The sequence below is a fragment of the Myxine glutinosa genome, chromosome 8, assembly GCF_964187855.1.
Source record: "Myxine glutinosa chromosome 8, kmMyxGlut1.1, whole genome shotgun sequence".
Lineage (NCBI taxonomy): Eukaryota > Metazoa > Chordata > Myxini > Myxiniformes > Myxinidae > Myxine > Myxine glutinosa.
The window spans coordinates 145270135-145284076 of record NC_136268.1 but is presented as its reverse complement, the minus strand read 5'-3'; the positions used below and the strand labels follow the sequence as shown (position 1 = coordinate 145284076).

The following is a 13942-nucleotide window of genomic DNA, read 5'->3' as shown; positions in this document are numbered from 1 at the left end:
AGAGGTGTCGGATTAGGGTTGTTAAAGGGCGGGGGAAGTGGGGAGCGAGAAAGTCAGGTTCACTATGTTAACAAATATAATTTCGTTCAAATTTTGGGAGATTAGCAAACCTGGACATTTTTGGAATCACCAGAGCATGGAGAATCCGAAAATCAATGTTGCCATTTGCACAGACACCTGCATGGCCGCCATTTTGGATTTTCAAAATGGCCGCCGTAAAATACATATTTTGCGCGATCTCGGCTTCTAGTCAACCTAGAAACTGAATTGAATATGCTAATGCTATGTTTTCTTGGTCAAGAAATCCAATAAAGGCCTCAAAATAGTGCTCAGGATTATAGAAAAGCAACAAACAAAGGTAATTGAAAACCATTGTCTTTATATTTGTGATATAACTGTATCACATAATACATGATATTGCAAGTCCTTTGAAGTTATAGGTTGTTATAGGAAGTTATAGGTCGTATCAGATTGAACTATAAGTCCTATACACAGGATCTACGAGGTCTATACCGTTCAGGAATATGCTTTTACAGATCTTCATCACTGTCCTGAGTGTCATTTTCGCAAACGTGTCTCTGCAAATGTAAACATTAATTTTTGGATTCCTCATGCCCTGAATATTCCAAAAATGTATAGTTTTGCTAATCTACCAAAATTTTGAACGAAAAAACATAGTGAACCTGACTAATAAAGGACAGGGAGGAGGGAACGAGGTAGGACCATATATATATATCTCCACAAGTCATCTACCTGGACCTCCATCCAAAAGATGAAAACTGTGATGATAACATGGATTTTCACAAGTTACCAATATCCTGGCATCGTGCTGCTTCTAATATTGATGTGCAATTTTATATTAATTTTTTTTGGTTCTACATCACAAACAGTATGACAAAGTTGCACACGTGCACCCTATTGAGGCCAAAGGCCAACATACCTGCCTATACAAAGATATTTATAGACTCAGCAAAGCAAAACATATGAACATTCAGGTTCTTAGGTCAAATTACTTGGTCATGGCAGAACGCACTCTTTCTCTGTTGAAAAATGGCTTTTTATCCCCCCCAAAAGTTTTAAAATCCAAACATTGCAACAAAACCTATCACAAGTAGATGCTCATACTTCGTTTATTAAACTAGTAATAAACATGCACTTTGGCAAGAAGGACAAAATGCTTGGTCTTTACAGAAAGCGATTGCTTCTGTCTTCAGCGGGTCATATACAAAGGTGTGCCTCTGTCTAAATAATGTCCAATCAATTGAGTTGGCCACAGGTGGACTCCAATCAAGTTGTAGAGATGTCGCAAGGATGATCAAAGGAAATTGGATGCACCTGAGCTCAATTTGGAGCGTCATAGCAAAGGGTTGAATACTTCATGTAAAGTAGATATTTCTGTATTTCATTTTTAATTATTTTGTAAAAAATTATCAAAAACCAAAATTCCACTTTGACATTATGGGGTTTTATGTGCAGATCAGTGACAAAAAAAAAATCTAAATTTAATCCATTTATTTACAGCCAAATGAATCCTGGATGAAGTCTTTATAGACTTGAGGCAGCACACATAAAGGAATTCAAGGGGGAATGAAAGCAGGCTCGGAGCTCCCTGTAAGGCACAGAGTAGAAAGGCAAGAATCAAACAGGTTATGTGGGTTCCGATTTGTTGGAGCCTGTTTTTTTACAACAATTATTAAGTTGACACACATACCCAGGATCATATTTAAAAGGTCACGAAAAAAAGCATTTGGCAAAATCAGTTTCATTCTGTATTTTGCTTTCATCTGCTCTTCTTCCAATTCCAGGGAAACGAACTTGTAGTCAAGAAACAGCCAATAACTGGCGTTTCATGATGCTCTCTGTCTTTAGAGTATATTTACTCTGCAACTGTTGACATGGATCTTTGTCAACGACACCACAGTAAGCACACTGTAATAGTGACGTCATGAGATTGCTGAACGTTGCAGATTATTTATACACTATACATGTATATATGTATATATATGTACAGATATATGTACATGCATACATGGTTGGAGATTATATATATATATATATATATACATCGAATGGATGTTAAACTGGGAGTCCTGGCTGCCGGCATTAGTTGGTGGACATTAAAAATCCCACGGTGGCCGTTATGAACAGTTGGCAAGCTATCACCGGCACCCTGAACAATTTCCAAATTCCTGCTCAAACCACTGCTGGGAGAGGGATGGAGAGGGATGGCTGGGAGAGGGATGGAGAGGGATGGCTGGGAGAAGGACCCTAACCATCCCGCATGACCCTTGCCAAAAAATTACTACTTCCGTAACACTGACTGAGAATCATATATATATAATCATATATACTGTATATATATATACATATGTTACAAACCTGGGTATCTGTGATTTGTATATACTAGGGCGTGCCCGCACGTACGTGCTTGCCCGTACGTGCGTGCAAAAAAACATGCGTACAAACAACAACAACAAAAAAAAGACTTTGAAACCACGTGGCAGTAACGACCACAGAACCCCCCCCTCTATTTACATGAAATGGTTTGGTCCATTCGCAAAGCCAGTAACGACCACAGAACCCCCCCCTCTATTTACATGAAATGGTTTGGTCCATTCGCAAAGCCAAAGCGAACGGCTTGCGAGTACGGTGACCATACCTTGGGAACCACTTGTCCGATTAATTTCAAACCTTGAAAAGGCACATCCTCGGGTCCCCAGCAATATACCTGGCAAGTTTCAAGTATATCGGACCGGTAGTTGTCGAGAAACAGCGGTTACAGACAAACAAACACACACACACACACACACACACAGACACACATACACACAGAGATTACTGGAATTATAGATAGATATATACAATTACAAACCAATGAGAATCATATATATATATAGATATATATATATATCATATATCAAATTTACAGAAATATATAAATCAAAATATGTATATCAAATTTACAGAAAAAAAAAGTCATCATGATAGAGTCCAAAAGTACATGATTTAGAATTTGAAGACGAGATTTGTAATTACCCTACTGTGAAAACTACTTCTGCACACCTCCAACCAGTAACAACACGAATTTATCTGATTTTAGAAGGCAATATAGTAGTTCATAAACTTACAGAGGTAGATGCCATCAGAACACATGCGAGTTGAACGGTAAAGGACGAGTACACGTGATAGGAAAGTGAAGAATATTGAAGGCAAAAGTCAGCTGCGAGCAAAAGCTCTGAATGAAGTGAATACTTGAGGTTGGGTTTGCCCAATTTAAATATTTCTCCACCCTCTGGTTCCTTTTTGCCATGTCACATTCTCTTTGCCAATGATCCACACACCCGTCTGCCTCTCGTTTATTACTTGCAAAATCGAAGATTTTTCAAGTATATTGGTCGGTTGTGTTTGTGGTTCTGTCTGTTTGTCTGTCTGTCTGTTTGTTTGTCTGTTTGTTTGTCACCGGCCTACAGGTCACAATTTTCAACCCATCTTCACGAAACTTCACCAAATGGTAGAGTTGGTCAAAAGCAAGAAGTCTATTGTTTTTGGGGTCAATAGGTCAAAAAGTCAACATAGGCCAAAGGTCACCAAATTTGCTAAATTTCTAAAATCCTCAATTTTCATCCGATTGACTTGAAATTTGAAGAGGACTTGCATATCTGGTCACTGAATTCAACCACCAAGTATTTTTGAGGTCAACATAGGCCAAATGGTCAACATGGGCCACATTTCTAAAATCCTCAATTTTCATCTGATTGACTTGAAATTTGAAGAGGACTTGCATTGCATATCTCATCACTGAATTCAACCACCAAGTATTTTTGAGGTCAACATAGGCCAAATGGTCAACCTAGGCCAAATTTCTAAAATCCTCAATTTTCATCCAATTGACTTGAAATTTGAAGAGGAGTTGCATACCTGGTCACTGAATTCAACCACCAAGTATATTTGTCAACATAGGCCAAAATCATAGGTCAAATGGTCAATCTCGATCTCGCGAGATCTTGGAGACGACGTCACGGATTTTCGAAGCTCCACACGGTCTCCACGTTTTCAAAGTTAAGTCTGTTCACAATTGTATTTTGTCGAAAGTGTATTCATCTTTCGGTGTGAGAACCTATAGTGTGTCCCTTAGAAATTTCTCGGTGTTTATCTTTCATAAATTAATCGTTTTCTGTTTGCCGTGCCGCGTGTGAGGCCTTGCAGGCTTAGGCATCCCCTGTCGAAGTTTGTTCCTTCCTTCGCTGGTTTTTCTAGGTTTTTTGATTTTCCCTTCTCCCCCAAACTTCACCGAACATCTACTCTTTGTCTGACGTTGTAACCCCCACCCCCCCCCAAAAAACAACAAAAAAAACAACAACTTTTATTTCCCTTTCTCCTCGTGTGCTTTTGTCCCATCGTTTGCTTTTGCCTCTGCCCACGTGCGCTGTCTCGCCCCGCCCCCATTATCCCCTTGCCTTCCACCTTTTGCCCTGTTCAAGTGACTCGTGGTTATCACTCTAGGCTCCCTCTCCCAATTGGTATTGTGAATATAAGATTGTTCTTCACGGTTCTGTTTAAATATGTTTAAATTTTCCCCTGGAGTGTTTTATTCAGTGGTTTATTACAACACGCTGTTTTTCTTCCTATTTAAAAGGCTCCTTTCAGTTTCCTCTTCAACTCATTCCATTTCAAAAAAATATTCAATCTCTTATAATTCTTTCTCACTACATGCTCTAAATTCTCATTCATTCCACCCTTCCTCCATCGTTCTTAAACGGATCGCTAACTTGAAAATCACAACAAACCCAATTTGTTATAAATGTTCATCTTTCATTAATCATCCACTTTCTAAACTCCCCCCTTGCCCCTCCCCTCCTAAACTCCCCACTTGCCCCTCCCCTCCACATCTCCCCCCTTGCCCCTTCCCTCCAAATCTCCCCCTTGCCCCTCCCCTCCTAAACGCCCCCCTTGCCCCTCCCCTCCTAAACTCCCCCATTGCCCCTCCCCTCCTAAACTCCCCCCTTGCCCTTCCCCTCCTAAACTCCCCCCTTGCCCCTCCCATTCAAAACTCCCCCCAACCCCTCCCCTTCAAATCCCCCCCCAACCATCCCTCCCAAATTCTCCCTCCTCCCACCTCCTTCTCAAAGCTGCCTCCTCCCCACTTCGTCTCCCTCCTATCTCATACCTCCACCTCCCCCAACCTTCTACTTCCCTCTGCCCCCCCTCAAACAACCCCTCACTGTGCCTCATCCCATCACCATCAAACCTTTCATCCTCTTCATCCTTCCCTTTCTTGTAACTCTTCTGTAATCTCTGACACACAATCAACTGCTCTTCCTACCTCCCCCTCTCATCCTTCATCTCACCCTACCCTTCCCATCCCCTGTCCTGCACCCAATGCTCCCCCTCTCTTCTCATTAACGGTATGGACCTCAAACATCCGGGGCCTTCACTCAAACCTGATTGATCTCTCCATTCAGGTTGCTTCTGACAATCCAGACGTGATCTGCTTAACAGAAACTTTCCTCCTCCAAGATGTCTCTGATTCCTTAATATCTCTTCCTGGTTACTCCCTCCTCCGGTATGATAGACCTGAGCCTCGTCCTGGTGGTGGGGTGGCTATCTTTATCAAAAACTCTCTTCCTCATTCTCCTTGCACTGCCCTCTCTCCACCCCACCCCCAGGAGTACCTCTGGCTACGGCTTCCTCTCCGCTCCCACCTTTTGTTCATATGTGTTCTGTACCGTCCTCCAAACAGTGATGACTCCATTTACATTTCGCTGTCGGATAACATGGACCAACTTCTATCATCCAAACTCTCTCTTCCTCATATGTGGTGACTTCAACTGTCATCATGCCAGCTGGCTGGGTGTGGGTTCATCTCTCACCATCCATTGCACCTCAGCAAAGGACTTCTGCGACTCATTGCGACTGACACAATCTGTCAATTTCCCGACCCGGATCTCAGTCAATGGAGTATCTTCTCTTCTGGCCTTGGTTATGACTAACTTCCCTGCAAATGTCTGCTGCTCTTCTTCTGCTCCAATCGGTTCTTCTGATCATGTGCTTGTTAAAGTGGACATCTCTCTGGCCATTCTCAGAGAGCCTCCTCAGCGCCGACGAGTCTGCCATTTCAATCAGGCCGACTGGCACGGGCTGCAAGCAGCCATCAATCACCTGGACTGGTCTCCCATCTCTACTGCCCCTGACATCAATTCTTCCTGGGAATTCTTCCAAAGCAAACTGCTCTCTCTCATGCACAGATTTATCCCATCTCGTCTTCAGTTGTCTTACCCTTCCTCCCGTCCATGGTACACTGAATCTTGTGGTGAGGCAGTTGCCCTGAAACAACTTGCCTTTGCCTCTGGGAAGGCAAATCCAACTGAAGGCAATCTCAGTTCTTCCACCAAGCTCGGAACAAGTGTGTGTCTACCCTCAGGAGTGCCAGGAAGCACTATCTCTCCACACTCAAGATGGAACTCTCCAACCTGTCTCCTTCCTCCAAATCCTGGTGGCGTCTGGTCAAATCCGTTTCTGGTGTTTGTTCCCCCTCCATCCCCTCCCTTACCTCAAATGGCTACACAATTTACACTGCACGTGACAAACCCGAATGCCTCAACTCTGTGTTTTCCTCAAAATCTTGTGTCCCAAACCCATCTCTCTCTGTTCCCCCCTTTCCCAGTCGAACTCAACTGCTCCTGGACTCTGCGTCCTTCTCTCCTGACAAGGTGGAGAAGTTTTTGTCAAACCTCGACTCTGATTCTGCAACTGGACCAGACGGCATCAGCCCATGGGCCCTAAAATCCTGCTCTGCCGCTCTATCTCACCCTCTCTCTGTTCTTTTCACCCTCTCTTTTGATCAAGGTCATCTGCCAGCATCTTGGAAATCAGCAAACATTAACGCTTTACACAAAAAAGGTGCAAAAACAGATGCTTGCATCTACAGACCAATCAGTCTGCTTCCAATTATCAGCAAAGTCATGGAATCCATCATTGCTTCGGATATCAAATCTTTCCTCTTCTCCAATGGCTTGATCTCTGATCATCAATTTGGATTCAGACCAGGTCATTCTACTCTGGACATGTTGCTTCTGCTGTCTCAACAATGGGTGGAGGTCCTCAATGCCAAACAGGAAATCAGAGCTGTCTCACTTGACGTATCACGTGCCTTCAATACGGTCTGGCACCCAGCTCTGCTTACCAAACTCTCCTCCTATGGTATCCATGGAAATCTCCACTCATGGTTTGCGGACTTCCTCTCTGGTCGTTGGCAACGTGTGGCCCTGAATGGATTTCTCTCATCTCCCCTTCCTGTTCTGGCTGGAGTTCCCAAAGGTAGTGTTCTGGGCCCTGTGCTTTTTCTGGTCTTCATCAATGATCTCTCCGACTCTCTGGAAAATCCTCTCTATCTCTTTGCTGATGACTCCACTATCTGCCGCTCCATTCCTCATCCCTCAGATCGGCAGTCTGCAGCCTCCTCACTCACTGCTGACCTGGACAAAATCACAGACTGGTCAAACAAGTGGAACATGTCTTTCAATCCTGACAAATCTCACACTCTTACAATGTCTCTCCGAAAGGACCGACTGGAAAACCCTCCCATCTACTTTCTCAACAATCCTCTCCAAGAAGTTCTGTCGCTCAAGCTTTTGGGTCTCACTATCTGCCATGATCTTTCTTGGGAAAACCACATTTCCAAGCTGGCCTCCAAAGCCAGTCGCCGACTAAGCATCCTCCGTCGTGCGAAGTCCTTCCTTGGCACACCTGAGCTCCTCACCACATACAAGGCTTTCATCCGCAGCTCAATGGAATACTGTTCCCCCCTCTGGGCTTGTTCTCCTGCCTCACACCTAGCTCGGCTTCACGCTGTTGAAACCAAAGCTTTCAGAATCATTGGAATCTCCTGCGATGAAGTGAACTCCGAGGGCCTTTCACTCACTCACCGCAGGCAGGTTGGTGGTCTTTCTGTCTTCTACCGACTCCTCTCCAGCCTTGCTCCCCCAGCTCTCTCTGTGCTCTGTCCCCCCAATATTCCTTCAGGTCGCACAAGATCTGCCTGCAACCCAGTTATCGTTAAACTGCCAAAATCTAGGCTCTCTGCTCACCTTCACTCTTTCATTCCCCTTTTCTCCCGCCTCTGGAACAAACTCCCCCACTCCCTTCAATTCCACTCCTCCCTCCAGGTTTTTAAAACAGCTGTTCACCACCATCTCTTATCTTCCCCCATCCAAAACCTTGATATTTTCTACCCCCGCTAATTCACCCCAGATGCACTTTTTTTTTTTTTTTTTTTTGAAATTCCAACCTCTTTCCTGGAAGTTCTTGCAGTGTTCATATGTTTTATACCTCTCCCACCTCCCCCCAAGCCCTGCCCCTCCCACCTCCCCCCAAGCCCTGCCCCTCCCACATTTCTCTCGATGTCGCTGCTCTCAAATGTTGTGTTTGTGTCCTTCCCCCTCTCTCCCCATCTTGTCTACCGCTCCCCTTGTTTTTTTGTGTTTTATGTGTCGGTTTCACTTTTTGTGTGATTAATGTTCGCTCTTTCACGAGCCTCGATCTTGTATACAAAAAACAAACAAAAAAAAAGGTCAACATGGGCCACATTTCTAAAATCCTCAATTTTCATCTGATTGACTTGAAATTTGAAGAGGACTTGCATTGCATATCTCATCACTGAATTCAACCACCAAGTATTTTTGAGGTCAACATAGGCCAAATGGTCAACCTAGGCCAAATTTCTAAAATCCTCAATTTTCATCCAATTGACTTGAAATTTGAAGAGGAGTTGCATATCTGGACACTGAATTCAACCACCAAGGATACTTGAGGTCAACATAGGCCAAAAGGTCAACATAGGCCAAATTTCTAAAATCCTTAATTTTCATCCAATTGACTTGAAATGTGAAGAGGAGTTGCATATCTGGTCACTGAATTCAACCACCAAGTATATTTGAGGTCAACATGGGCCAAAAGGTCAGCATAGGCCAGATTTCTAAAATCCTCAATTTTCATCTAATTGACTTGAAATTTGAAGAGAACTTGCATATCTCATCCCTGAATTCAACCACCAAGTATTTTTGAGGTCAACATAGGCCAAAAGATCAACATAGGCCAAATTTCTAAAATCCTCAATTTTCATCTAATTGACTTGAAATTTGAAGAGGACTTGCATATCTGGTCACTGAATTCAACCACGTATTATATTTTAGGTAAACATAGGCCAAAAGGTCAACATAGGCCAAGTTTTTAAAATCCTCAATTTACATCCGATTGACTTGAAAATTAAACAGCATTTGCACATTGTGTCACTGAATTGGGAAACCAACTATTTTTTTGAGGTCAAAAGGTTAAAGGTCAACTCAAGGTCAAACTTCTAAAATCATCGTTTTTCATCTGAAAAATCGTTTCTTTTCATCCTGTTGACCCGAACTTTGATCAATATCGCAATTTTTAATCTTCATGAAATGGACAATTTGCTGTATCAATGGAAAACTTTGGGGCGGGAGGCGTATTTTGCAAGTATCATGCTCCGCATGACGTCTTCTTGTTTATTTATTACTCAGACGTTTTTGTTTCTGTTTTCGTTTCATTTCATTAATATGTATATTGGAGAATGAGAGTAAGGTAAAGTAAATGAGTGGGTAAGAGAGTTAAACATATGTATATTTTAAAAATGAGTGGTTCAGATTAGTTTAGGAATAATTATAATCGTAAAAATTAAGTACTGTGTTCAAAGTAAATTCAAGGAGGGTGTTTACTTTACAAAAGGTTAAAGTGGGGGTGTTTACCTATCGAAATACAAATATTGAGGGAAATAAGAATTGGTAAGACGTGCTGCTCCTACTCACCCAACAATGGATGGAGGCTCTCGATGTTAGACATGAGATCAGGGCCGTCTCTCTGGACATATATCATGCCTTTGATACTGTCTGGCATCCAGCCTTACTCTCCAAATAGTCTGCCGATGGCATTCAAGACAAATCCATACATACTTACTGATGTCCTCTACCATCGTAGCCAACGTGTGGCACGTAACATAATCCTTTCACCTCCTCTCACTGTCAAGGATGGAGTTCCCCAAGGCAGTGTTCTGGGCCGAGTCTTAATCCGGATCTTCATCAATGATAATAATAATAATAATAATTCATTTATTTTGTATAGCGCTTTTCATGAAGCCCAAAGGCGCTTTGACAGAGTGAAAAACATAATGCATAACAAAACATGAAAACAACAATTGCAAAAAGACAAGAATCAATAGGGAAATATTTAAAGCAAAAGGAGGGAGAAGGCGAAGTGATAGTCAGGGGTTAAATGCTGTGGGTTGAATGTTGAATGCAGTGCTGAACAGGTGGGTCTTGAGTGATGTTTTGAATGTGGTGAGTGAGGAGGAGTCTCTGATGGTGTGAGGTAGTGAGTTCCAGAGGGTGGGAGCAGCGATGGAGAAGGCCCTGTCCCCCCAGGATCTGAATTTGGTCTGGATGGGGGGGGGGGGGGGGGGGTCAGGAGGTTGGTACCAGCAGAGCGGAGGTTGCGGGTGGGAGTGTGTCTGGAGAGGAGGTCAGCCAGGTAGGATGGGGCCAGGTTATGGAGGGCTTTGTAGGTCAAGAGGAGGATTTTGTACTGGATTCTCTGGGAGATGGGGAGCCAGTGAAGCTTGTACAGGACGGGGGTGATGTGGTCACGGGTCCGGGAATGGGTGAGTAGACGGGCAGCGGAGTTCTGAATGTATTGGAGTTTATTGGTGATTGTTGAGGGTGAACCATAAAGGAGGCTATTGCAGTAGTTCAGACGGGAGGTGATGAAGGCGTGGATGAGGGTTTCTGCAGCCGTGGAGGAGAGGGATGAGCGGAGACGGGCGATGTTTTTCAGGTGAAGGAAGGCTGTTTTTGTGATCTGTTTAGTGTATTTGTCGAAGGAGAGGGTTTGTTCAAAGATGACGCCAAGATTCCGGATGAGAGGGGAGGTGGATACTGGGATACCGTCGATGTTGAGGGCAAAGTTATGGGTGGATTTTGTGAGCGTTTTTGGGCCAATGATGATTATTTCAGATTTATCACAGTTAAGTTTGAGGAAGTTGATTTGAAGCCAGGATTTTATTTCAGAGATGCAGTTTGTCAGGATAGAGTGGGTGTCGGTGGAGACGGACTTGGTGGAGATGAAAAGCTGGATGTCATCGGCGAAGCAGTGGAATTGGAGACCATGACGGCGGATTAAGTGACCGAGGGGGGACAGGTAAAGGATGAAGAGGAGGGGGCCAAGAACCGAACCTTGGGGGACACCTTGGGGGAGGGGAGCAGTGGGGGATTTGCAGTTATTGATGGAGATGAACTGGCGTCTGTCAGAGAGGTATGATTTAATCCAAGAGAGGGCAGTGCCGGTAACGTTAAAGGTGGATTCAAGTCGGGTGAGGCGGATGGTGTGATCGATGGTGTCAAAGGCAGCGCTGAGGTCGAGGAGGACGAGAATGTTGAGGTTGCCAGCGTCAGAGGAGAGGAGAAGGTCGTTGGTGATTTTGAGGAGAGCAGTTTCAGTACTGTGGTTGGAGCAGAATCCGGATTGGAATGTTTCATACAGGTAATTGACAGAGAGGTGATGTTTGAGTTGAGCGGCTACTGCGCGTTCCAAAACTTTTGACAGAAAGGGTAGGTTGGAGATGGGTCTGAAGTTATTTAGGGTGTCAGGGTTTAGACCAGGTTTTTTTAGAATGGGGGTAACAGCAGCAATTTTGAGGGATGGTGGGATGATGCCTGTAGACAGGGAGGAGTTTATTGTTGCAATGATAAGTGGAGAGAGAGCAGGGAGGGAGGCCTTGACAAAGCTGGAGGGGATGGGGTCAAGAGTGCAGGTGGCAGTTTTCATTCCTATGAGGAGTTCAGAGAGGTCAGTAGGGGAGACCGGGGAGAATTGAGACAGGGGAAGGCAGGATAAGGGGGGGCAGGTGGTTGGAGGGGGAGCGGGTGCGGCGGTGGTCAAGCTGTTGTAGATGTTGTCAATTTTGCGTTGGAAGAAAGAAAGGAAGGAGATGCAGTTGTCTACTGTGAATGACTGTGTTGTGGTGTCCAGGGGGCGGAGGAGTTTGTTTATTGTCGAGAAGAGTGCTTTTGGGTTTCCGGAGCCAGAGTGGATAATTTGAGAGTAGTAGGTGGAGCGGGCATGGGAGAGAGAGGGCATCTTTATAGTGTTGTAGGTGGTCCTTGTAGGCTTGGGAGTGAACTGTGAGACCTGTTTTATTGCGGAGTCTTTCAAGTTGGCGAGCACGAGCTTTCATCAGGCGGAGTTCAGGGGTAAACCAGGGAGCAGAATGGGTGAAAGAAACTCTTTTGGTTTTTACAGGCGCAAGCTGGTCAAGGCAGGAGGAGAGAGTATGGTTGTAGTAGTCAGTGAGGTCGGAAGGGGTGTGGAGGTCAATGAAGGGAGAAGTGGACATTTTTTCAGAGAGGGTGGATGAGAATGAGGTAGGTGAAAGAGCGTTTAGCTTACGGAAATTGATAGTGCGATAATGTCTTGGTGTTGGGGTGGGGATGTTGATGGTCATAGTGATGGCTAAGTGGTCAGAGAGGGTGAGGTCGGAGCCAGAGAGATGGTGCAAAATTAATCCAGTGGACCAGACAAGGTCCAAAATGTGACCACGGATATGCGTAGGAAAGTTGACATGTTGAGTGAGGTTAAAGCAAGTGAGTAAATCAGTGAAGTCAGTGGTCATTGTGGAGTCAGTGGAGTCCATGTGGATATTGAAATCACCAAGGAGGAGGATTGAGGGGGAGAGGGAACATAGCTGGGTCAGAAAGTAGGAGAAGTCAGACAGGAATAATGGGTGTGGTTTGGGAGGGCGGTAGACGACAGCCATGACTGACTGCGTGCGACCAGAGAGTTTAAAAGCCAGGTGTTCATAGGATGAGGATGAGGCGATGGGGATGAGGCTGGTCCTGATGTCTTGACGGTGGATAACGGCAATTTCACCACCTCGGCCCTCCGAGCGTGGTTTATTGACGTAGGAATATCCATTGGGTGTGGTGAGGTTGAGCGTGTAGTAGTCCAGTGGTTGTTGCCAGGTTTCGGTGAGACAGAGAAAGTCCAGTTTGTTATCCAGGATGTAGTCGTTGAGGATGAGGCATTTGTTGTTGAGGGACCGGGTGTTGAACAGGGTGAGCTTGATGTTGTTTTGAACAGCGGGGATGAATTCAGGTGATTTAGCCAGGGTTCGCAGGCAGGAGGTGCGATTTTGTGCGTTGCCGTGATTAGGTGCGCTGGGACGATGAGTGGGAGTGCGCTGAGCCGACCAGAGGACGGGGATGGAGTGACCTGATTGTACATATACAAACTTATGACCGGAGCCACGGTGAATGTACCTGGGTCGTCGAAGGAGTCCATTTGATTTGATGGCAGAGATGCATGATGGGGTGGAGCAGGTATTGAGCAGAAGGAGCCTTGCGGCGGTGTACCGCAGAGCCATGCCAGGCAGGAGCGGAGAGGCGAGCACGAGGCCAAGGTTGAGGAGGTGAAACAATGGTCCCAACCCACGGGAGCAGGCCCAAGGAAACGAAGGAGACGAAGGAGCCAGGTAGGTGAAGCCAGGAGCAGAGTCGGGACCAAGCAGAGGGCAGACAGGAGCAAAGAGACGATCACGAGGCCAAGGTTGATCACGGCAAAGCGGGAAATGCAGCGGCAATCAACCGCCGCTGCTACAAATCAAGATCACGGCGGGAAAACCGCCGCCACACCGCTGCGAAGGACACAACCCACGAGAGCGTGCCCGAGGAAACAGCGAGCAGGCGAAGGAGCCGGGTAGGCAAAGCAGGGAGCAGAGCCGGGACTATGCGGAGGGCAGACTCAATGGCCAAAAAATCCGCACGACCACCAAAAAAGCAAGCCACAGACAGTGGCCCAGTCGAAGAAGCGGCGAGCATGTGACGCCTGCGTCCTCTTCAGACCGGACCGGAAGCGGACTTTTTCGGAAGCG

At 45.3% G+C, this 13942-nt stretch overlaps 1 protein-coding gene and 1 long non-coding RNA gene across 2 annotated transcripts in view; one reads left to right on the top strand and one right to left on the bottom strand.

Annotated features, from left to right (window-relative positions):
• The window catches only part of LOC137432986 (bifunctional 3'-phosphoadenosine 5'-phosphosulfate synthase 2), a 69307-nt gene extending 66007 nt beyond the window's left edge, over nucleotides 1-3300 (bottom strand). The window contains exon 1 of the mRNA XM_068125353.2: nucleotides 3129-3300. Within this exon, the coding sequence (XP_067981454.1) occupies nucleotides 3129-3143 (15 nt within the window). The 5' untranslated portion in view covers nucleotides 3144-3300. The remainder of the gene's footprint in view (nucleotides 1-3128) is intronic.
• LOC144893344 (uncharacterized) overlaps nucleotides 1-13942 on the top strand; it is a 65122-nt gene that overhangs the window by 35440 nt on the left and 15740 nt on the right. The window lies entirely within an intron of this gene.